The sequence below is a fragment of the Corylus avellana genome, chromosome ca1 (assembly GCF_901000735.1).
Source record: "Corylus avellana chromosome ca1, CavTom2PMs-1.0".
In the NCBI taxonomy this organism is placed as follows: domain Eukaryota; kingdom Viridiplantae; phylum Streptophyta; class Magnoliopsida; order Fagales; family Betulaceae; genus Corylus; species Corylus avellana.
In genome coordinates this window covers 7821557-7845731 of record NC_081541.1, presented here as the reverse complement: position 1 = coordinate 7845731, position 24175 = coordinate 7821557, and the positions used below count along the sequence as shown (strand labels likewise).

Sequence of the window (24175 nt, the reverse complement as noted above, 5' to 3'; positions counted from 1 at the left end):
AGGTAGAGAGAATATTGGGAATTATTTGGTGCAACATTTTAGCCCTCAATTTACTACTACTAATCCTGTTTTAGATAGTAGTCTCTCTGAGTTGGTTGGTAGGGTAGTCACAGAGGAGGAAAATGGTAGACTCTGTGTTATTCCTGATGAGTTTTAGATTTTTTTTGCGATTTTTGATTTTGGTCTCAATAAGGTCCCTGGTTCGGATGGTATGACTGGTTTATTTTATAAGACCTATTGGCCTATTGTGAAAGAAAGTGTGATTTCTTCAGTTCAATCATTTTTTAGGGGTGGTTTCTTACTCAAGGAATTCAATAATACAAATATTGCTCTCATTCCTAAGGTGGATAACCCTCAGTTTGTGCATCAATTTAGGCCTATTAATCTTACCAATTTCAATTATAAGATCATCCCTAAGATCTTATCTAATAGATTTAAGCCTATTTTGCATAAGATCATTTCTCCTACTCAATTGGCTTTTTTGAAAGGTAGATCTATTCATGACAATACTATTCTTGCTCATGAATTAATTCATACTATGAAGCAAAAGAAAGGAAATGGAGGCTTAATGGCTTTGAAGTTGGACATGGCTAAAGCTTTTGATTCTATGGAGTGGGATTTTCTGTTGAAGATTTTAAATCTGTTGGGGTTTCATCCTACTTGGGTGCAATGGATCCGTCAATGCATCACTATCTCTTCTTTCTCTATTCTACTTGATGGTGCTCCTTTTGGTAATTTCTCTCATTCCCGTGGATTGCGTGAAGGAGATCCTCTCTCTCCATTTCTCTTTATTATGGGGTCTGAGATTCTTTCTAGATTAATTGAGCGAGAGGAGAATTTGGGTCTACTTCATGGTATAAAAATGGCTAGAATGTGCCCTCCTATTTCTCATCTTTTGTTTGCAGATGACGTGATTATTTTTTCTAGAGCTAATGTCTCTGAAGCTCAGGTGATTCTAAATTGTCTCAACAATTATTCTGCTTGGTCTGGACAGCACATCAACTTGGCTAAATCTGCAGTTCTTTTCAGCAAAAACTGCTCCCTTAGCCGCAAATCTTCTATTAATGGGATTCTGAATTTGGCCCAAATTCCTGCCCGAGCAAAATATTTGGGGATCCCTCTTTTCTTGCATAGAAAGAAGCAAGACTCCTTCATTGATCTCAAAGATTGGATTTTTACTAAATTCTCAAGTTGGAAAGCAAGCCTCTTGTCTCAAGTAGCCAGAACCACTTTAATTAAATCAGTGGCACATGCTATCCCAACTTATGTTATGTCGTTATTTCTTCTCCCGAAGTCTTTGTGCTCGGCTATCAACTCTGGCATGAGAAAATTTTGGTGGGGTTTTCCTCAGGAAAAGAAGCATAATCTTTCTCTTTTATCTTGGGATAATATTTGCAAGCCGAAGTCTTTGGGTGGTTTAGGAATTCGATCAATGGAAGCTCTTAATAATTCCCTTCTTGCAAGGCTAGGTTGGAAGATGGCCTCAAATCAGCCCCTTCTTTGGGTGGATTCCCTTAGGGGAAAGTATCTTAAGCAAGGTGTGTCTTTCTTAAATGCCTCGGCCAATCCCAACTCCTCTTGGATTTGGAAAGGTTTGATGAAAAATAGAAAGGTGGTGGCACTGGGTGCTTGTATTTCTATTTCCTGTGGATTGAATGTGAATATTTGGTCCTCTCCGTGGATCCCTTTGCAGCCAAGTTTCAGACCATTTCCTAATGAAAATCTGTTGGTGCTTCCCCCTTTCATTGTGGCCGATCTTATTATTCCAGGAGAAAGAGTTTGGAATTCTCTCCTTTTGCAAGACCTCTTTGATCCTTCTACAGTGAATAAGATTCTCAGCATTCATCTTCCTCTTATTCCTTCCTTTGATAAGTGGACTTGGATCTCCTTTCCTTCAGGACAATTTTCTGTTAAATTTGCGCATGAGCTCTTGCTCTCGACTAGTGGCAAGCCCCCTCCCCTTCCTTCAGATGCTTGGTTGTCTCTTTGGGGACTCAAAATTCAAGCAAGGTTAAAGCACCTATTATGGAAGGTTGCTTGGAATATTTTGCCTTCAAGGGCTTTGATAAGCCGTTTTGTTGTTTCTGAAGACCCGATTGCTTGGGCGTGTCCTTTTTGTAAGGGTACTTTCGAAACTTTATACCACATTTTCCTTAATTGTGACTTAGCTAGAGTTTTATGGAGCTCTTCCCCTTGGCAGATTGGTTTATATCTCACTACATATGCTTCTCAACCCATCTCTAATTGGATTTTAGCAATCCTTTCTCCTATGATTTCTCTTGGCATTCCGAAGACTGAGGTTAGAAAGTTCCAGCTCTTTGCAGCCCTTGTTTTGGATCTTATTTGGAGGTCTAGGAATTTGCTTATCCATGATGGCCTTTAGCCCTCTACAAATGCAGCTATTTTTTCAGATTTCTACAAGTCTGAATCATCATATAGAAGCTTGGCGTGAGCTTGCCCTTCCCTCTTTGTGGGTGCCTTCGGCTGTGGGCTGTTTTAAATGCAATTTTGATGTAGCAGTAAAGGGGTCTTTTGCAGTAGCGGCATCGGTGCTTAGTGATGAAAAATGTGATATTGTTGGTTCTGCTACTCTTAAACTTCTCTCTACTGATGTGCTACAAGGAGAAGCCTCTGCAGCTTTGTTGGCGATACGCTTGGCAGTTTTTTCAGGGTGTGATCAACTCTTTTTGGAAGGGGATGCTCTTCTTGTTGTTTTGGCCATAAACAACCCTGCTCTTTTTTTGTCTTGGTCTTTTGCTAATTGTATTTATGGTATTAGTTTAGCTCTTTTTTCCTTTCAAAGTTGGAATGCTTTGAAAGTGTCCAGATGTGTTAATTTTCGTGCACATGCTTTAGCTCAATGTGCCGCTTTCCATCTTGTTTTTGGAAGCATTCTCACGGGATTTCCTATTATCTCTTTCTTGTAGATCAGAAGTGGGAAAGATCCTCCACTCTTTTTTCCCTCTTTCTATTAGGGGGAAAAAAAAAAAAATTGTTTTCATGGTTTGTTGGGAAAACCAAATCTATCATTCCACATTAATAATTTTGATTTTCTGAATACCACGCACAGCTTTCATTGCCTGTAGAAAGAAAGAAAGAAAGAAAGAAAACAAGCTATTTCAAAAATCATACTTTTAATATTTTTTTAAAAAAAATCCAATATTTGTAGGGAAAATAATTACCACTTATGCCTCAAAAACCAGGACAGATGAACTTTGTAAAGGAAAAACCTTTCTCTTGAAGGAGCCTTTATTATTCAAATATGATATTGCAGTATAAGCTTTGCCCCATAAACTTATGAGAAATTTGTTTTACCCTTTTAAGCTTGAATTGCATTCTCTTGCCTTAGTTGTCTTTGTGGTATAAGTGTAATGCTAAGGACCATCTTTTCTTCTGGAATGCATTCGGATACATCCTGGAAGGAAGAAAAATTGGTTTGCTCGCTACATGAAATGATTTGGTGCATTCTACCACCCATCTCCCCATCATCTTCTCTCTTTAATTTAGTTTTTTTTTTTTATTCTTTTTTTGATTGAAAAAATCAAGATACTAAAGAGAGAAGATGGTGGGGAGAATGCATTGTAGCATTTCTCTTTGTGGTAGATGTGGCTTTAACCATTTTTTGCCCCACCTGGACCACCCATCACCTTTTTTCCCCAAATAATATCTCTGTAGTACTATAAAATATAAATTTGTCACGGAGGAATTGAAGGGGCAGGCAAAATGGGCAGCAATATTCCAGAGCTCACGGTGGGCTCAAGCGGGAAGACGATCCCACTTGTGGGCTTCGGCACAGCCGAGTTTCCCCTTGGCGCCTCCCCTGGAATCATGAAGGAATCTATTCTTCATGCAATGAAACTGGGACACCGACACTTTGATTCGGCTGCTATTTACCAGTCGGAGCAGATTATCGGAGAAGCCATAGATGATGCTTTGCGCCTTGGGCTCATCAGATCCAGGGACGAACTCTTTATCACTTCCAAGCTTTGGTGCAGCAACGCACACCGCCATCTTGTCCTCCCTGCGCTACGCCAAACACTCAAGTAATACAACCAATTTTTTTTTTTTTTTTTTAATTATTATTATTATTTTTTTAATTTTTTTAAGATTCAACCTGATCTGAGATGCAAGAAAATGATTTCACCTTTAGATCCTGTTTGTGATTGCGTTCGAGAAATAGAGCTTTTAAGTCAAAAAGAGTTTTTGGGCAAAAGCTTGAAGCTTTTGCTAAAATTGCGTTTTGACAATTTTTAAGCTTTTTGGACTATTAAAAGCGCTTTTAATTTTTTTACAAACGAATACTTTTTCTTCAAACATGCTTTTTGAGTGTTAAAAACACTTTTAAGATTCTCAAACGCAATCCCAAACAAGTACTTAAACATTTTCCGATGTTTGGTTTGAATGGATAATCAATGACAACGGTGATGGCCGGTAGTAGCCAACTGATTGTTAAAGTAACACTTATCCCAAAAGTAAAGCTGATAGGGAGAGGTAAAATATTTAATTTAAATTGAGAGTAATTTGACGAACTCAAGGTTCGATCCCATGACATTTGGCTATGATACTATGTTAAACTACCACTTATATCCCAAAAGCTTAAGCTAATAGGAAGAAGTAAATTTAATCATTACTTTAACATCGGCAACTGTTGGAGTTATCCCACATCGATTGTGTAAAGGGTTGATAGTCAGTTTATAAGTGTGAGGGAAAACCTTATCTCTTAAGCTAGTTTTGGGGTTGAGAGATGCCCAATACCACCCAACATTAGTATTAGAGCCTACGTTTTAACCAACAAGTCTCGGCCAACAGTCCACTGCGAAAATGGTTTGTCGCTGCTCCGACCCAGGGCCCAATGTGTGAGGAGAAGATTGTTGGGGTTATCCCGCATCGGTGTGGAATGAGGGATGGTGGTCACTTTATAAGTGTGAGGAAAAACCTTACCTTTTAAGCTAGCTTTTGGAATTAAGAGAGGCCAAATACCACCAAACAACAACCTCCCGTGACCACCTCTAATGGATTCCAACAACCATCGGCGGCATTTTCAAAAAAAAAAAAAAAAAAAAAACCATCGGCGGCATATAATTACCAGTGAATATCATATGCATGCCAAAAAAAAAAAAAAAAAAGTTTAAACTTAAAAAATGATTTACGGTTTAAACTTTTTTTTTTTTTTTTTTACAAAAATTAAAAAAGGTTTATGTACTTAGTCAACCAAAAATGTTTTTGGTACTACAATTTTCAGTCATACTAAACAAAAACAGGGCAAACGTTTTCAAAAAATATTTTACTTGGAAACAAAAGGGATGCTCATAAGAATGTTGTTGTATGTTATATATACATGTGATTTGTGCAGCAATCTGAAGTCGGAGTACGTTGATCTTTATCTGATTCACTGGCCAATAAGCATGAAGCCAGGGGAATTTGAGCTGCCGATTAAGAAGGAGGATCTCCTTCCCTTGGATTACAAGTCTGTGTGGGAAGCTATGGAGGAGTGTCAAAATCTTGGCCTGGCCAAATTCATTGGTGTAAGCAATTTCTCTTGCAAAAAGCTCGAAACCTTACTTGCCACGGCAAAGATCCCTCCAGCCGTCAATCAAGTAATTAATTAGTTTTTTTTTATTAATTTTTTTTTTTAATTTTTATATATCTTCATAAATGGTTTGAAATTATATATATATATATGTGTGTGTGTGTGTGTGTGTGTGTGGTGCTTTGATTTGGAAGGTGGAGATGAACCCACTTTGGCAACAGAAGAAGCTGAGAGAGTTTTGTGAGAAGAAGGGTATACATATCACTGCTTACTCTCCCTTGGGAGCCAAAGGAACATCGTGGGGAACCAACTGGGTAATGGACTCTCAGGTGCTCAAAGATATTGCTATTGCTAAAGGAAAAACTTCTGCCCAGGTTATACATTATCTCTTTATTATTATTATTATTTTTTTTTTGAAAAAATATACTTAGCCTCCTCACTACAAAAAAACCTTAGAATTATGGACATTTTAAGGCCAAAAAAATCCATATTTAATTAGGGATGCTCAAATAATGACATTTTGCAAGTGTTCTTAAGTATAGTGACTAGAATTAAAATTAGGAACATTTAAACAATGTTCCTACAAGAAAATTTTTTCATTGGCACGTCCTCTTTTAGAAGGGAACGTTTGAATAGTAACACGTTCCCTTCTAGAAGGAGACATGTTACTATTCACACACGTCCCATCAAATGTCACCACTCATGGTTGAGGGCCTTGAGGTGTGGTTCGGCCACATCTTTCCTTTTCTTTCTTTCTTTTTTTTTTTTTTAAAAAAATTTAATTTAGAGACAATTTAAGTAATTCAAGTAAATATATTCACGCGTGGTATTACGATAATTATGTTTCACATGGGTTAAATCGAATCATATCTTGGGTCAGTCTAATCTAGAAGCTTTCGACTAATATATTAATATATGCTTTGGGTAGAAATAGCCTAGGCCTTGCATTCCTTCAAGCATGCTTAACAGTTAACATAATCCAAATGTTTCAAAGGCAGAACTTATAATTAAAATAGACCAAAGATTCATTTTTCCATTTCCCTTTTTTTTTATGAATAAAATGGACGAAAGTTTAATATTATTATTTTAAGCAAGATGGTGATTTGTTTTTATTTTTTTGAATTGTGATTGTAATGTGAAGATCTGTATAAGATGGGTGTATGAGCAAGGGGTGAGTGTGCTTGTGAAGAGCTTTAACAAGCAAAGGATTGAAGAAAACCTTGACATATTTGAGTGGAGCCTAAGCCCTGAGGAGTCTGAGAAGATAAGCCAAATTCCACAACGTAAAGGATGTCTTGCAGATATTTTCATCTCTGATGAATCCCCTTTCAAGTCCCGTTTTGAGTTCTGGGATGAAGAGGTTTAGAATTTCATACCTCTTCTCGTTATTTCATTTTTATCTCTATTCGTAAAAGTATTTTGATGTGACATAAAAATAAAAATGGTTTTAAGTATTTATGTTTTATAGTATTTGTTAATATTTTTGTTCAGAAAAGAAAAAATAAAAGAATTTTTCTCAAGATGATTAAAATAAAATTGTCAATAGAACATGGAAATTAAAGTGTTTGTCTCCATTTGTGGTTCAAAGTTTCGAATATAAAAACTTAATTAATAATTTTGCATTCCAAAAGCGAGAAGAGAGATTTTTTAAAATAAAATATAAAATTAATATCAAAATAAATATGATTTAATTAATATTTAAACATAAGAAAAAATGTATCACTTAAACTTGTCACCTTAAGCCTCAAGAGTCAAAATGTATCGAGCTTCTTCTTCTTCTCTCTCTCTCTTCTTTTTTTTTTTTTTTTTGGGAATTTGTTTCACTTTAGGTTGACATGCCATTTTTGTTGATTTACAAAAAGTTAAGGAGGAAGTGAAATATATTGGAATTTGTATAATTAATCTCAGGAAGGATTTCTCCCGTTAGGGTGGAAATCCTGTGGAGAACAAGAGACCTTAAGAACACACAATCTTAGGTACTTAAAATATAGATTGTAGGGATAGTGTTTGTGTTCTCATAGGACTCTATTTATAAAGTCTCAACTCAACTCTTCACCAAGAGTTGTATCTCTTGACCGGTTACCTCCACTGAAAGTTATATTACCTTCGTATATATATTATACAATCTGGTGTGAGTATGACCACACTTAAACTTTCGAACTAAATAAACTTTTATCATTGGAAACTAAATAATGACAGTTTTCGACCTTATAATGAGAGCTATCATATATACATCAAACTTTTATTTTCTACCAGAAGTGCATAATTTTTTCTTTCCTGGAAAAGAAAATTATATCTATCATCAATTTGTTTTCATGGTTTGTTGGGAAAACCAAATCTATTGTTCCACATTAATAATTTTGATTTTCTGAATACCACGCACAGCTTTCATTGCCTGGAGAAAGAAAAAAAAAGAAAACATGCTATTTCAAAAATCATACTTTTAATATTAAAAAAAAAAAAATCCAATATTTGTAGGGAAAATAATTACCACTTATGCCTCAAAAACCAGGACAGATCGATGAACTTTATAAAGGAAAAACCTTCTCTTGAAGGAGCCTTTATTATTCAAATATGATATTGCAGTATAAGCTTTGCCCCATAAACTTATGAGAAATTTGTTTTACCCTTCTAAGCTTGAATTGCATTCTCTTGCCTTAGTTGTCTTTGTGGTATATGCGTAATGCTAAAGACCATCTTTTGTTTCCGGATGCATTCCAGAGGGAAAAAAAAATGGTTCGCTCGCCACATGATGCCATTTTTTTTTTCCATTAATTAAAGTGCCCTTTTAAGGCAAATATTGGGTTATTTCTTACTTGATTCCTATAGATTATATCCATGCAAGTTAATTAAGGGCCTAAGTTGATTGAAATCTTCTTACCTCATGATTCCAATCAGTGCATACGTTTACTATAACAAGCGCCATAACTTGAACAGAAAGTCCACATATGATTCCCATCCAAAGCCCCTGCTTAACACCATTTTCTCAGATTGAATAGCAATAGCAATATGAGAGAGAGAGAGAGAGAGAGAGAGAGAGAGAAACCCACTGTGCCACCAAAATGAAAGGTGAAAGCAAAGAGCAGAGCAGAAGGTATTCCCACAACATAGTAAGCGCCAAGATTTATAAATGCACATAGATTTTGCCACCCACATCCTCTAGCAGCCCCTAGACATATAGCCAAACAGAGATTACAATGAAGCACTTGAATCAATCAAGTAAGAAAAATCAAATTAAGAATCCTACATACTTGTGACAGAAGTTAATACCTGAAAGTACACATTGGAATCCATCCAAGAAGTCTGATAGTGCAAGCAGTGGCATCATTTTAGCAACATATCTGACCACTTCTTCTTCGTTGCTATACAGCTTTCCCCAAACATTGCGCACCATAATTGTAGTAATCCCTACAGCTGCACCCCCTGAGATGGCAATTGTGATCATGACAGAAAGAGCCAAGCGTGCACCATTTGGGCACCCAGCGCCCAATTCATTTGACACTCTTGTACTATAAGAAGAATCATTTAGTTTCAAGGAGTTTGCATGAATACAAATAAGTAATGTTATTTAGTACACTGTTATACGGCAGTCACACGGTTGGAATGATGTGGCAGGATTTTCAGTACTAAATAGTATTAATCTTTCTAAAACATATCGAGTCACTAACCTTATAGCACCACCGAGTCCAACAGAGATCGTATAAACCATCCAACATGTGTTAAGGCTGCAGAATTCATGAACAATGATATCTACTTTGCCATAAAAGATGACGAAAAGTTTTTAAGGTAAATCTAGGATATATGCCTCCCTATTCTTAGACTTTTCAAAAACATTATGAATATGAAAAGGGATACCTTATTGATAACACCGATGTCTCTAGTTTTGGATTTGGGAGAAGACCGGATAAGAGAACAACCATTTCAAAGGACCAATACTCGAAGCTGTCAATCAAAATTAAGCTAAAAGCTTCAAAATTCAAATGTCTTTTGCAGAAACAATCATAGAAAACTCCGTTTTTTTTTTTTTTTTCAGACTGAACATACCATATCATGATTGCTGAAGGAACAGCGAGCTTTATAAAGCTGAGAATATCATGCAAGGCTTCTTTTGAAAAACCAGTCCAAGTTTTCATGCAAGCTGGAGAAACTTTCACATAAATTCCCAACAAAACCACATTAACCCAATTGGAAATGGTGATTGCCAAGGCAGATCCTTTTATCCCAAGCCCGATTCTGAACACAAGAACCCAGCAAACAAGAAGATGCAGCAGAGCTGTGATTCCAGAGGTTATCAGCATAGGAATAACATTGTTTTGGGTCTGCAAAAATCTGTTGAGGCATTGAAGGAGGGCAAAGGCAAAAAGGCTTGGGATCATCCAGCAATTAAAAACTCCAGCTTCAGTAGATATTTCATGGTCTTGGCCTAGAGCTATGAGAATGGTGGTGGTATAATACCAGATTAGTGATAGAGGAAAGCTCAGGGTCAGGAGGGTCAGCATTGCTCGCTGGGTGTGAACTCCAAGCATGTGGTACTGTTTTGCTCCATAGGCTTGCCCGCATAGCGTCTCCAGTGCGCTTCCCATTCCTAGCTATAAATACATTTTTGAAACAGAGGAAATTGAAGCTAATGCAATGGAGATAAAAATGGTGCACCAAAATTCCCCATGAATATGTGTTAAAGAATATAATTTAATCTCGATGTTTCATCACTTTTGTAATTATATCCTCAATTTTTAAAAAGTTGCAATGTGGGTAATCATATATATTTTAAAAGTTTACAATGTCACTATTTTCGTTAGGATTTCTGTTAAATTCTAATAAAAGATGTCAAAATACCCATTTTTATGTTTCTTTTTTTGTTTTGTTTTTATTTTTTACTTTTTAATTAAGGGTAGTTTTATATTTTTATTAGTTTTATAAGGCATTGCAAAGTTTTCAAAGAGACATTTCATCCACATACTGTCCAATTTTATCCTAAATTCTAACGGTATGGGTGGCATTGCAAAGTTTTCAAAGATAATGATCTGACATTGCAATTTTTTAGAGATTGAGGACATGAGTGCGAAAGTGATGAACCATGAGAGAGTAAGTAAAGTTTTTCCTTAAATATATATTTTTTCTATCAACTTAAATTTGTAGGATAAGTGATGATTTAATTTGATATAAAAGCAAATATTTTAAGCTCGAACCTTGTTTTTGTCGTTTACTTACTCATTTCAATTAAATATTTTATGTGTTTGATTTCACTAATTAAGTGATAGTTTGAACCCACATGCGTGAGACTGAGTTTTTAAAATATAATTTAAATAATTAAATGTACCATTTTATTTTTTTTGACGAAAAAAATAAATATACCGTTTCCCTTCCCTTTGATGTATTTGCTAAGAAAAAAAAAAAAAAAAAACCTATGTAAGTTCTCCATGAATTACCAGGACAGCGAAACCAGTGACAGAAGCAAAGGAAGAGCCCATGGAAGCACCGGAAAGAGGCAGCTCTCCAAGATGACCGTTGAACATGACTGATATCACTTGTAAGCTGTACTGCAACAAACTAACCGTTATAAGAGGCCCCGCAAGCCGTAGCTGCAGTTTTGTTTCTTCAACAATATTTGCTCTGCAACAATCTTTTCCTGATGTTTCTTCTTGTTGATCATCTTCCAGATCATGGCTTCTTTCTTGGGTCCTGATCAGATGAGATTTAAGACCTGAACCTTCTCCTCCTTCCATAGTCGCTTTCATTAGCAGACGGAGGAAAGGGGCGAAGGATCCTTTGTCATTTTACCACCTTATATTATATGAGAAATGCTAAAGGCCCAACTTTTTTGCCCAACAAAAGTCCAACTTTTACCCTTTATTTTTTTTCTAAAAAAAACAAAATGAAAAATGGAAAAAATGTCTGAAGCAACCCTATCTATTTTTTGCCTTTCTTTTATTTAGTATTTTTTTAAAAATGAAAAATAGTATTTTTCTTCATAATGACATTTTCTTGAAAAAAATGACATTATTATGAAAAAAAATACCAATTTTCATTTTTTTTAAAATACCAAATAAAAGAAAGATAAAAAATAGATAGGGTTGCTTCAAACATTTTTTCCATTTTTTATTTTATTTTATTTTTTAAAAATAAATAAGATAAAAGTTGAACTTTTGTTGGGCAAAAAAGTTGAGTCCCTATCATTTCTCATATTATATATATGAGTAATGATTTATGGAGCATGCACGCCGGTGACGTGGCATATACTCATCTTGAAAATTGTAAACTCTCCAAGGTATTTTTATAATCATCTTGTCGGTTGGTGCCTGGTGACCACGACTAAAATATATATATATATATATATCCTCAATTAGAGTGATTCGTTGTTGTGTAGGACCACCTGCTGTGATTCTTTAAGGGGACTGCTGGCTGCTGGCTGCACACTTTTCTTGGAGTTATGTACATGAATGCTTCTCGGTTCTCATTTTCTCGGATCCGGCTTAAAATAAGAGCATGTATAGCATGTATGCTATAGTTAAATCAACGGTCAAGATTTAATTTTAAAGTTGATTTACTTTTAGAAACATTTAATAGAGAAAAAAAAATGAAAAGAGATTTTAATAAATTCAATTTTAACCGTTGATTCAACTACAGCATACATGCTATTATTTTAATAACAGCATGTAAGTTAAATCCTTCATCCTCATCTTCTGTGTGGTTGGTTTGTAATGAATATTGAATAATCCACCCGCACGCTTATTTTGTTCTCGGGAGTCTACACACATAAACAACCAAAGAGGCAGGTGAATATTGTTTGTTAACATCCTATCATTTTTGGGGTTTTTTTTTTTTAAAAAAATGAAGATGGGAAATACATTAAAATAAGAAAATAAAATACGAAGATGGAGACCCCAACAATCTCTGCATGCTTTCACAGAGTTGTCAAGATTAGAGCTTCCATTACTTCAAATTATTTTATTTTAAAGAAAACCAAATATGTAAACTATAAATAACCATTAGTTCAAATTTCATTTAAGTTTCTTTTTTTTTTTTTTTTTTTTGACGTAAAACATTTTTTGGAAAAAAAAAATGTCTTTTCTATTTTTTTAGTGTTTGGAACAACCAAAAAACTTGGTCAAATCGAAAACATTTTCAGTTGACCAAAAAAATTTCTTTTAAGTTGTGTAATTTTTTTTTTTATTTCTTCTTCTCGCAAACCATTTTCTAAGTTGGATTTTCTCTTGATCTCATGCACTTTATTTCGTAGTTTATTCTTTAATGCCACTGAAATCCGTCACCGGATTTCGCTAGTCATTTGCGCCCCTAATTTTCTGTACGAAACAAACTCCAAAAAATGTTTTCATTTAAAATTATTTTCCTAAAAAATGATTTCTCTGAAAATTTTTTCTAATAAAAAATACTTTACGTCAAAACAAAGGAAACTCTTTTTTTTTTTTTCAGAAAAAAAAAAAAAACTTTTGGGAGGCTCAAAATAGGATGTCAACAAAGATTTGATAAGCCAAAACTGTCACCTTAATAAAACACTATTTCAGAACACTCAGTGAACCATGCACACTGACAGACAGTCGACCTAAAAACTAAATTATACTACTTGCAAAACTCTCGGATCCTTTTTTATTCTATTGACTACTGTTTGTTTTCATTTCCATCTCTATACTATTTTTTTCGTTTAGGTTTTGGCGTTGGGGAGTCCATTTTTTTTTTTTTCCAGTAAATCATGAATCCAATTTGTGTTGGTCTGTACACGTACGCTTAAGATATAAATGTCTTGTGTGATTTTCTACCCTGCTTTTTGTACTTGTATATGCAACTGCATTCGGTTATTTTTTTTTTTTTAAAAAAATTCAAATATTCCCCAATATTGCTCCTACTTTTAATTAACCTTACATACTAATACAAACATTCATATGTAAAGTACCTCATATAGAAACAGTCACATGTAAGTTTATACAACCGTCTAGCGGCAGGGGATCGAGTACAATAAGTTGTCCGTATTACATGCCAGAGGAAATTTGAATTCCATTGTGAGACAACTCAATCATTGTAACTCATGGAATCCACGCTTTAGCAAGTGGGTTTTCTTGTCCCCTTCATTTCCTTATTTAGTTTCCTTCAACCTTACCAAAGAAAAAGAAAATATTTATATAGAGAGAGCTCGCCGAGGAATTAAGACATGTTACTTTTATAAGCTAGATTAAAGAAAATTCCTCCAACCCAATTTAGAAGAAAATTCTATTCGTTTGTTATTGTATCTTGAAGGGGCCTGCTGCCTGCGTGCTTTTGTTAGGAGTCTTGTATACGTAAATACTCTTCTGTTTGGTTGGTTTGCAATCAATGAATATCCACCCCACGCTGATGGGTTCTCTATAGTCTACACACAAACAACCAAAAGGGCAGGTGAATGTTAACATCCTATCATTTTTTGTTTGTTTTTGTTTTTGTTTTTTTTAAAGAAGAAAGATGGGAAATACATAAAAAATAAGAAAATAAAATACGAAGATGGAGACTTCAACAATCTCTGATTTCACAGAGTTGTCAAGATTAGAACTTCCATTTTTTCAAATTATTTTATTTTTTAAATAAATTAAATCGAATATGTAAACTATAAATGAACTAAAAGTCAATAAATTTAGTTCAAATTTCATTTAGGTTCGTTTGTTTTAACGTAAAATCTTTTCTGAAAAACTCAAAAAAGGTCTTTTCAGTGTTTAGTACAACCGAAAATCTTTGTCAAATCGAAAACATTTTCGGTTAACTAAAAAAGACTTTCTTTAAGCTGCGCAAAATGTATTTTTTTTTTCTTTAAAACCATTTTTTGAGTTTAAGTTTTCCTTCTTGCACACACTCGCTTTCACACTTTATGTTTTAAATGCTGCCAAAATTTACCGTTTGCCGTCGCCATCGATCGTTGCCGCCCTTTCTGTACAAGCTAAACTTCGAAGAAATATTTTGAGCTAAAATCATTTTTCTCTCTGAAAATCTTTTCTAAAATTAGTACTGTTTCGGCGATTTTCATTCAACGGTATAAAAAACAAAAATAAAAAAAACTGAATTTTAATTCTGAAGGACCTCAGCCTTTCAATCTTCCCCATAGGAACACCGACAACCATAGCTCTCACTTTCACTTGATTCCTTTGCTTCAACGATGCATGTTTCCTGTCATAATTATTGTCAACCATATGCTTCGAGCGCTGATCCTCATTGTACCCAAAACCAGTATAAATTAATCTGCTAGCTTTGTCCTCACCTTTGCTAGGAGTAGGACCAATTCGGCTTAATTAGTTCAAGTTGAATGGCCAAGTGTGTTTCTATATTTCCTTTTACCATATATATCACTTGTAAAAAGGAAAAAAAAAAAATTTGTTAAATTGGTTTTTGTTGATTGAGGTTGTAACAAATAACTCTTTGTAATATGTCTGCATAACAAATTTTGTTACAAATAACTCATTGGCCTCCCAACCACCGCCGCCCTCCCTCTTTTCATGCTCTCTTTCCACGCACTTCTTAAGGTTGGAGAGTGTTGGAAGATAAAGTGGTCATAAAGTTTTTACTAATAGTATATTAATATACATAATTGAACACAACTCTATCCCAAAAACATAAGCTAATAGGCTAAGGTTCACTTAGGTATATTAAGTTCTCCATGTGGGACACAATACTCACAAGTGCACTCACAACAATCTCCCATTCATTTGTAAATCTATTCACATTGACCCTACTCCCCCTTGCTTGTGAGTATTTTTACATTTCCAAGAGTGTCTTGCATTAAGAGTTGCGGAAGCAGACACAATTCTAAAACCCTAGTTGTGGCTGGGAGACACAACTCTAAACCCGACGCATCTAGACACTCGTCCCAGGAACACAACTCCAGTCTAAAAGCCTAAGCTAATGGGTTAAGGTCCACTCAAGTATATTAAGTACATTTTCTTTTATATTTTCTCAATGTGAGACACAACACTCACAACATAGAGCATAATATTAAAGTCGAACGCTTCATTGTGGTACGTGAAGTATGAACCCTAAGGCAACTAGACTAGACGTTTTTGGACTTATACCCGCCAAAGGTTCCGGGATCTTCTTTGGCAGATCACTAAGGGAACATGGAAGTGGTTCGGCCAATTTTAACAATTTTCGTTTCTAAGAAACCTGCCAAATGAAAGCACGTGAAGGCTCCATAGTATTACCTTAATTAATTAGCGCTAATTGTACAACCTCCCAATGTGGGAGCTTGTGCATGGAGAATCAATTTTTGTTTTCTTTCAGTAAATCATGAACCCAATTTGTGTTGGTTTGTACACGTACGCTTAAAATATAACTGCTTAAAGATTGATGAGTTTTTTTTTTTTTTTTTTTTTTTTTTTTAATTCAAAGTGGGGAAAGGGAAAGATTGATGAGCTTTTATATTGCTCACCAAACATATAAATAAAAAATAAAAAAGAAAAAAGAAAAAAGACTCGTGTTAAAACATGCAATGACTTTGAAATGTGTGTTTTGAAAAAAAAAAAAAAAAAAACAAAGTGAGATGTAGGTCCTGATCACTTTTGAAATTTACGTGCATGAACACAAATAATTGTGCGGTTGTTTATAGATTATTTTATTTATTGCTTTTCTGCCACATATTAGTTTATCTTATCGCTTGTAATTATATTATAAAGTTTTTTTTGGACTTTCTGGGAGATGAAAGAGACTTTTTTTAACACTAAACTTGCTCCTCAAGTACTATGGAGTGGGTCATATACATGATAATATGTTGTTGTAGGGCCTCAATGGAATTTACTCAACTAAAGAAAAAGAAAAAAGAGAAAAAAAAATCAACTTCAACAAGGAAATAAGATCGAACAAAACAAATAATGGACTATATATCATGACTAGGAATAGTAACGAACGGGTATTACTATAATTATAAATGGGTATTAACTATATTAAGATATTGTAAGAATTGGATCTTACTATTCTTATTCTTTCTAACAACACATGAACAACCAAATTTTGTAATTGAAATTGAATAATATTCTGACAAAATTTCTTGAAATAGTCTGTGGTCGGCACCCAAAGCTTCTCGGTGAAGGGTGGGTTGTGACTAAAAGAGTATATGATATTTCTTCTTTACTGATATTCGGGGGCTTAAGGATATAACATAAGAAACCTTATTCAATTGACTATCTGAATCCTTATTACATCTAATTTCTGTGTTAGAGTTGAAATAGGTGTAGACTTTGGATCAGTTGCATGCCTTTGATGTATACTTCTGCATTACATACGACACTTGATCTTCGACCATGGCCACTCTCAGGGCTTTTGTTTGGGGTGGCCGATCATCTCTCATTTGATTTCATTTTCTTAAAAAATAAAAAAAAATAAAAAAAATTGTTATCGACTTTGTTTTCTGTTTTTTAAGTTAAAATAAATTATAATATCTGGACATATATATATATATATATATATATATATATATATATATATATATACCTCATAAAATGGCAAAAGACCAAATTAAGCTCTTCTCCTTTCTCTCTGAAATTCCAAATTTCAGCGAGTGAGGCGGCTAAGAGTACTAGAGCTTCCATGACAGACACAAAGAAAGACATGGAAGAAACTTTGTTGCCAAAAGGAAGAGAAGATAAAAAGGCAGAAACTCCAATATCTCTAACATGGGGTGTTTTTACGGTGGAGCTGAAGAGGTTAGGCGTCTTGGCAGGTCCGATGGTAACAGTGATTCTATCACAGTACATGTTGCAGGTCATTTCAATCATGATGGTGGGTCATCTCGGTGAACTTGCTCTCTCTAGCACTGCTATTGCCATCTCTCTTTCTGGGGTCACCGGCTTCAGTTTTCTTGTAAGTCTTGGTCGTCATATATATGATCCACTTTTTTTTTTTTTATATACCGTTTTTGTAGCCTTTTACAGTTGTCTCAGTTTCATAACATGTTTGTAACCTGTTTTTACAATAACACTACTATTTTCTTCTTGGATGATCACCAATCTGTCTTTGAGCAAACTTCATCAAATTACTGTGGTAAATACTGGTAATCTAGAGGAATGAACAAAAATGTTCTGGCAATTTAGAATTGGCGGTGGAGTTTATTTGGGGCATATGGAATTAGTTAATAAGTTGGGTTAACAATTTTGTTTTGTTGTATGTAACTGTAAACTTTTAAATGACGTCCGACAATATATTCATCATGCGACAACAAACATATATACTATTAAATCTGTGAAATGATATGATTTCTCTCCATTTCACTCAAACCGAGACAAAACCTTATCCTAATATATATTTCAATTGTCTAACAAGAAAACTGTTTACAAAAGTAGGAGTTATTATAAGGCACCACAGAGTGCTCCATAATTAAAAACACATGAAAACCTTAAACATGAAGTGAAGGCACCAACAAGCTTACCAGATTTTATAATTATAATGTGCTCCTTACACATTTCTCGAGCAATTACTATAGGAAAATGGTCCATTTGTGGCTCGTACTCCTTATGCAGGTGTCAATATGATTGATTTTGATATCAGAGTAGCTTCACAAGGAGACATTAGTAGTTCTATTTCTTATTAGCTGAAGTTTTTGAGATAAGTGGTAATTTAACTCCGACATCTGGTGATGATTTGCTTCCTTGGTCAGCTATCATTGTCCCCACAAAAGCTATAATTTTTGTTACCACAGGTCCACAGCCTCTGAAGTTAATGCCTTTCCATGTTTGTACATTCAAAGGCCTGCTTTTTCTTAATATTCTTTTGAAGAAGAGATAAAGGTTTGTAAATTTGTCATTGAAAGTACTTCTCATCAACTCCTAGGAAGTAATATGCGATATATGGGTGGTGGTCAAATTTTGAATGATTAGCTTTTCAATGACATTTACATGGGGGTAAGGATGAAATTAACAATAACAGTGTGACCATCAATTGTTACTGACATATCTTGGTTGCATTAAATCAGAGTTTTAGAAGATATGGGTGAAGTCATGCATCTAAAAAGAAATAGATTGCATGATTGTGAGTCAAATGTTCTAAAGAAGAACTGAAATTGAATTTTGGTATTTTGTATGTCTCGAACAGTTGGGAATGGCAAGTGCGCTGGAAACTCTATGTGGGCAAGCTTATGGAGCTCAACAATATCGAAAGCTTGGAGTTCAAGCTTACACTGCTATATTTTCTCTCATCTTAGTCTGTATTCCTGTGTCTTTGATATGGATATACATGGGAAAGTTACTAGTTTTGATAGGCCAAGACCCTATAATTTCACGTGAAGCTGGTAAATTCACCATTTGGCTTGTTCCTGCACTCTTTGCATATGCCACTCTTCAACCACTTGTTAGATACTTCCAGACACAAAGTCTGATCCTGCCAATGCTGATAAGCTCTTGTGCCACTCTTTGTCTTCACATACCTCTATGTTGGGTTTTAGTATTCAAATCTGGACTGGGAAACCATGGAGCAGCATTAGCTATTAGTATTTCATATTGGTTAAATGTGATTTGCCTAGGATTATACATGAAGTACTCTTCTGCCTGCGCGAAAACTCGCGCGCCAATTTCTATGGAGATTTTCCAAGGAATTAGGGAGTTTTTTCGGTTTGCTATCCCTTCTGCTGTAATGACTTGGTAATTGTCTACATTTTACCCAGTTGTAAGGAAAGGGTTTGTATGTTCTGCTTTATTATGTTATTCTTCTTTGATGTGTCTATTCATTTTGATTTTGCAGCCTTGCGTGGTGGTCTTTTGAGCTTCTTATATTGTTTTCTGGGCTATTACCAAATCCAGAGCTTGAAACTTCAGTTCTTTCTGTATGGTAAGTTTTCTTGAAATATTTCAGATAAAGGAAACTTTTGATCTTCCAAAATTTTCTTTCTGATCTTTCTGCACTAAGAATATACATTCCTCAAAAGAATCTGATGACCCTTATTGTCAACTTCTCTGGACAGTCTCTCAACCATCTCAACACTCTATGCAATACCATATGGACTTGGTGCAGCAGCAAGGTTTGATGAACCAAAAATATATAGAAAAATAAATTTATATATGCATATTAGTTGTGTCTATTGTACTTAAAATTGCATGTCTCTAAGATTTTTTTTTTTTTTTTCTCCTTTTTGGTTTAGTACTAGAGTTTCAAATGAGTTAGGAGCAGGGAACCCTCAGGGTGCTCGTATAGCTGTCTTTGCTGTGTTGTTTCTTGCAGTGGCAGAGACAAGTATAGTAAGCTCAAGCATTCTTGCCAGCCGCCGTGTATTTGGTTACACTTTTAGCAATGAGAAGGAAGTTGTGGACTATGTCACAACCATGGCTCCTCTGGTTTCTCTGTCAATTATACTGGACAGTATACAAGGGGTGCTCTCAGGTTGAAAATCTCTCATTTTTGTCAATGATTGATGTCTATTAAGAATATAAGCTTCTGCACGGTTCTATCTGTTAAATCACCAGTTATTCTAAAAACTTAAGTTTATAGAAAGAGATAAATTTAATTATTTAATCATTATTTTAACACTATCTAGTGTGCGTTATCTCAGGTATTGCTAGAGGATGTGGGTGGCAGCATATAGGGGCCTATGTCAACCTTGGGGCTTTCTATCTTTGTGGGATTCCAGTTGCTGCAGCCTTGGGTTTCAGGACACAGTTAAGAGGAAGGGGGCTTTGGATTGGAATACAAATTGGTGCTTCTGTTCAGACAATACTGCTCTGTATTATAACAAGTTGCACAAACTGGGAAAAACAGGTCTCTCCTGCACTCTTATCTCTTGATGCTTTTGATCTTAGTCTAGCCCAAGATTTCCATTTGCTCTGCTTGGTTGCCAAGATGTTTGGGTTAAAAGAGAAGAAAAGTTGGGATTATTTGACAATCATTATAATAATCAATCACAACTATAACATCTTAGATGGTTAAATGCTTTAATATTGGGTTGTTTCTATTGGGTTTCTTGATATTGCAGGCTAGCAAGGCAAGGGAGAGGATATTTGAGGGGAAACTTCCAAAAGATAATAATGATAGTGAGCAGAGAACTTTGTTGAGCTAAATTCTCTTTCTATTAGAGTTGTAAGGAGAAACATTGCTTGTATGGATGAGCTTCCCAAGCTTTTCCCCCATCTTTGTCTCTTTTATCCTTTGGGGACTTCATGGTGAAGACAACCAGCCTTTCTTCAAAGCAAGCAGACAGAGAAGCCCAGGGGTACAAAACCTGCACTGGGCAAGGGAAAAGTTCTTATGTCCATGTTCTTCTTCCAATGAGCTCAACAACTAATCTGTTTCTATATTTATCTTGTGTTCATCTCTGTTGTTTTAGTTATGTGCCTCCATGTTCAAGAAATTTTTGAACTCAAATTCATGCTTAAGATGGTCAATGAAATCAACTTTGTTGCCAATTTGTGAAGCAAATGCTAATAGATTAGTCCTCATGTAATTGACTGCACATTTGAGACTTCTTTCAAAAAGATTTGAAGTTTGGCTTTGAGTTTCCAGTTGTTGCTGAAGTTAATGAATCAAATCATTGTCTCACCAAAATAACCAGAAAATGGTTTTGGTGAGTCTGCAAGGAGAGAGATCAAGAATATGATAATTTTTTTGCAATTGAAAAAATTGTCAACCGATGAATCTACAGACTTGGATTAAGATCCCTAGCAATTCTATAGCATTGTAGGGCTTGCGATTCTTTAAATTTAGGCCGCTCAATTACGACCCCTTGATATATAGGCTTGTATTATAGTGGGCATACAAAATTGTTTTCTTTTTGTTTTTTTGGTGATCAAAGAAAAGGTCCATTTTTTTTTTCCTCCGAATGAAGAAGAAAATAACATTAACAGCATTCAATCAATCTTGGAAGAAAGTTGCTTCTTTCTTACGTTTACGTCATTCAATCAATCAACCAAGAGAACATTCGTGATGGGATGTAAGTATATCTTCAAAATTGTAACTCTCCAAGGTATTTTTATAATCATCTTGTTGGTTGGTGGCCACGACTAAAATGTCACTTCACTTGGATCTAGCACATTAATAATTCACTAAGTGCCAATAAATCCAAAAAAATACATAAAATTAATATTTCTATATATATATTGAAAAAGAAAAGGTCATTTTCCTAGGAGAATCTGTCTCATTCTCTTAACTTCCCAAACAGGGTCATAGCCGAAAAAGACGTGGGGGTTTCAAAATTTTCAATAATAGTAATAAAAAACTAAATCTCTAGAAAAAAAATATATATACAGCAATGAAACAAACAAACATGTACAGTCACATACATCTCACGTAGGAAATGCCAAAAAAGGCCCAGAACTCTTTTACACGTCTCTTCCTCTTCATTCTTTTTCACGTCTCTTCCTCTTCATTGTTTCCCCACTTTGAAGCTGTGGCTGTGACTGTGACTGTGACTGCGGTGGCTGTGAGGGAGAGCAACAGAGAAAACATGGGCAAGAGCTTGCTACTGAAAGAGAGACGAGAGAAGGCAGAGGGCTGTTTAAGCCTAACATGGGCTGCTTTTGCTCAAGAGGCCAAAAGGGCGGGTTACTTGGCTGGACCGATGGTGGTTGTGAATTTATCACAATACTTTCTGCAGATTATTTCCATTATGATGGTTGGTCATCTTGGGGAGCACTCTCTCTCTAGCACTGCTATTGCCATCTCCCTTGCTTCTGTCTCCGGCTTCAGCCCTGTTGTAAGTGCTTTTTCTTTTCCATATTTCCTTTTTTTTTTTTTTTTTTTTTTTTTTCTTTTTATCTCATTCTCCATGTCTTTTTCTCTGCCATGTTTATACCCTTTTGGGGAATAGCAAACAGTACAAAGGTGGGCGTGAAATCCAGAAATGGGTAGGTTTGGGGTTTTATTTGGATGGAGAAATCCCATCAATTCGGATAGCAAATTGCTAGAGATTCAAATACATTTTACATCGGTCTTTTACAATTAATGTGACGGTTTTTTAATTTTTTAACCATACACTCATAATTATTTTACTAATTATTGATTGCCTCGTTAACTTGCAAAGGAGATTGTAGTAAAAAGTGTACCACTCAATATAGTATATTATTTGGATACCACTCATTTTGACATAATTATACTATATTAATCATTCACACTTGCAACGTTTTCAATGTAAGACCCAATCTTTTTATACTCACATTTATATATTCAACAATCTCCTACTCACGGATGAACTATCACCACATTTTTACACTTCTCTTTAAACATAAGCTTTTAATCCTACTCCAGGGACTTGTGCCATGAACCTTTGTTCCTTACTCTAGAGATCATCATTGATTCCTGCACCTTGCACATTTTTTTCTATTCTAGGGACTCGTTTGCTCTTGTGCAATGAACCTTTACCCCTTATTCTAGGGAACCCTGTCCATGCCTACGTCCCTCCACTATATTGCATACCACTATTGACTTTGATACCACTTGTTAAGGAGATTAACACCGTTCGAAAGTTTTTACTAAGATCATAATATAGCATTTGATTGTTGAGACACCATCGAACCCAAAAATTTAAGCCTATGAGTTTGTACCTAACTATATTATATTTACCACTCACATTTGTAAGGTATTTTCAATATGAGACTCCGGGGTTGTTTGTTAAACAACATGCCATCCCAAGTAATGTTTGGTGAGAAAAAAAAATGAGTGTAATAATTAGTATAGAAAAGTAAAAAAATAGTATTGAAAAGTGGAAAAAGTTTTGTTTTGTAGTGATTTTTTTATTTGAATAGTAGTAAAAAGTAAACGATGTGATATAAAAAACAAATAATACGATATAAAAAATGAGAATGTTTTGATATTGATTTTTTTTTTTTTAAAAAAGAGATAAATAGAATTTGGGGGTAGGAGGGTATTTAACAAACACCCTCTCAATCTGTTTACACTGATCACATGTGTATACTCCAATATACCATGTTAAATCAAATCATATTCCAAAAAGATGCATACAATAAGGAAAGAATATTGGGTAATCCATATTGATAACAAACTGATCAATGACTTTCACATGCCAAACAGTTTGGAATGTCAAGCGCACTGGAAACCATATGTGGGCAAGCTTATGGAGCTAAGCAATATCAAAAACTAGGAAATCAAACATACACTTGTATTTTCTGTCTATTATTGGTCTGTCTCCCACTGTCTCTTCTGTGGATCTGCATGGGAAAGCTGCTCGTTTTCATGGGCCAAGACCCTGTAATTTCACATGAAGCAGGTAAATTCATAGTGTGCCTCATTCCTGCACTCTTTGCCTACGCAACTCTTCAATCTCTGGTCCGATATTTCCAGACGCAGAGTTTAATCACCCCCATGCTTGTAAGCTCTTGTGTCACCCTCTGTTTCCATATACCTTTCTGCTGGGTTTTAGTGTTCAAGTCTACACTAAAACATCTTGGAGGAGCTTTGGCTATTGGCATGTCTTATTGGTTGAATGTCATTTTGCTCGGATTATACATGAAGTACAATAGTGCCTGTGCAAAAACCAGGGCCCCCATTTCTATGGAGATGTTCCAAGGAATTGGAGAGTTCTTCCGTTTTGCTATCCCTTCTGCTGTAATGATTTGGTAATTATTTCTCCTTCTCTTTTATAATATAGAAGAACTTTTTTTTTTCTTCTTAAACTTCACTTACCCCTTATCTTATATCCTTTTTTGCAGTCGTATTTTAATCTTAAAAAAATTTGTA

General features: G+C 35.0%; 3 protein-coding genes and 1 pseudogene across 4 annotated transcripts; 3 read left to right on the top strand and 1 right to left on the bottom strand.

Moving 5' to 3' along the window:
• The first annotated feature begins 3718 nt into the window (after positions 1-3718).
• Positions 3719-7008, top strand: LOC132166882 (non-functional NADPH-dependent codeinone reductase 2-like). The gene is made up of 4 exons (XM_059577732.1): positions 3719-4043; positions 5354-5597; positions 5725-5904; positions 6672-7008. The coding sequence occupies exons 1-4, from the start codon at positions 3724-3726 to the stop codon at positions 6894-6896; spliced, it is 969 nt and encodes a 322-aa protein (XP_059433715.1). The 5' UTR covers positions 3719-3723; the 3' UTR covers positions 6897-7008.
• Positions 7009-7723: 715 nt separating this feature from the next.
• On the bottom strand, positions 7724-11273 carry LOC132167179 (protein DETOXIFICATION 16-like). 2 transcript variants are annotated; one of them, XM_059578085.1, is made up of 8 exons: positions 10960-11273; positions 9575-10119; positions 9386-9490; positions 9199-9255; positions 8801-9039; positions 8581-8699; positions 8412-8498; positions 7724-7925 (listed from the first exon to the last, which is right to left on the bottom strand). In XM_059578085.1, exons 1-8 carry the CDS (start codon positions 11266-11268, stop codon positions 7869-7871), a joined length of 1518 nt encoding a protein of 505 aa, XP_059434068.1. In that variant the 5' UTR covers positions 11269-11273; the 3' UTR covers positions 7724-7868. The 2 variants fall into 2 exon arrangements, with proteins under 2 accessions (XP_059434068.1, XP_059434069.1); XM_059578086.1 differs by having other exon boundaries at positions 9386-9472.
• Positions 11274-17025: 5752 nt separating this feature from the next.
• Positions 17026-20953, top strand: LOC132189597 (protein DETOXIFICATION 12-like). The gene is made up of 7 exons (XM_059604347.1): positions 17026-17362; positions 18590-19134; positions 19235-19321; positions 19455-19511; positions 19632-19870; positions 20040-20245; positions 20460-20953. Exons 1-7 carry the CDS (start codon positions 17090-17092, stop codon positions 20541-20543), a joined length of 1491 nt encoding a protein of 496 aa, XP_059460330.1. The 5' UTR covers positions 17026-17089; the 3' UTR covers positions 20544-20953.
• An 876-nt stretch (positions 20954-21829) lies between these two features.
• The window catches only part of LOC132164786 (protein DETOXIFICATION 14-like), a 3995-nt pseudogene continuing 1649 nt past the window's right edge, over positions 21830-24175 (top strand).

What these genes read in the sequence shown, in the direction of transcription:
- LOC132166882 (XM_059577732.1), top strand. Translation starts at nt 3,724, where the DNA reads ATGGGCAGCAATATTCCAGAGCTCACGGTGGGCTCAAGCGGGAAGACG. An exon ending in GCGCTACGCCAAACACTCAA is followed by an intron (nt 4,044 to 5,353) that starts GTAATACAACCA and finishes TGATTTGTGCAG; the next exon opens with CAATCTGAAGTCGGAGTACG. An exon ending in TCCCTCCAGCCGTCAATCAA is followed by an intron (nt 5,598 to 5,724) that starts GTAATTAATTAG and finishes TTGATTTGGAAG; the next exon opens with GTGGAGATGAACCCACTTTG.
- LOC132167179 (XM_059578085.1), bottom strand. Translation starts at nt 11,268, where the DNA reads ATGAAAGCGACTATGGAAGGAGGAGAAGGTTCAGGTCTTAAATCTCAT. An exon ending in ACATCGGTGTTATCAATAAG is followed by an intron (nt 9,256 to 9,385) that starts GTATCCCTTTTC and finishes TGAATTCTGCAG; the next exon opens with CCTTAACACATGTTGGATGG. An exon ending in GCACTGATTGGAATCATGAG is followed by an intron (nt 7,926 to 8,411) that starts GTAAGAAGATTT and finishes TTCTTTCTCCAG; the next exon opens with GCAATGAAAGCTGTGCGTGG.
- LOC132189597 (XM_059604347.1), top strand. Translation starts at nt 17,090, where the DNA reads ATGACAGACACAAAGAAAGACATGGAAGAAACTTTGTTGCCAAAAGGA. An exon ending in TCACCGGCTTCAGTTTTCTT is followed by an intron (nt 17,363 to 18,589) that starts GTAAGTCTTGGT and finishes TGTCTCGAACAG; the next exon opens with TTGGGAATGGCAAGTGCGCT. An exon ending in TATACAAGGGGTGCTCTCAG is followed by an intron (nt 19,871 to 20,039) that starts GTTGAAAATCTC and finishes GCGTTATCTCAG; the next exon opens with GTATTGCTAGAGGATGTGGG.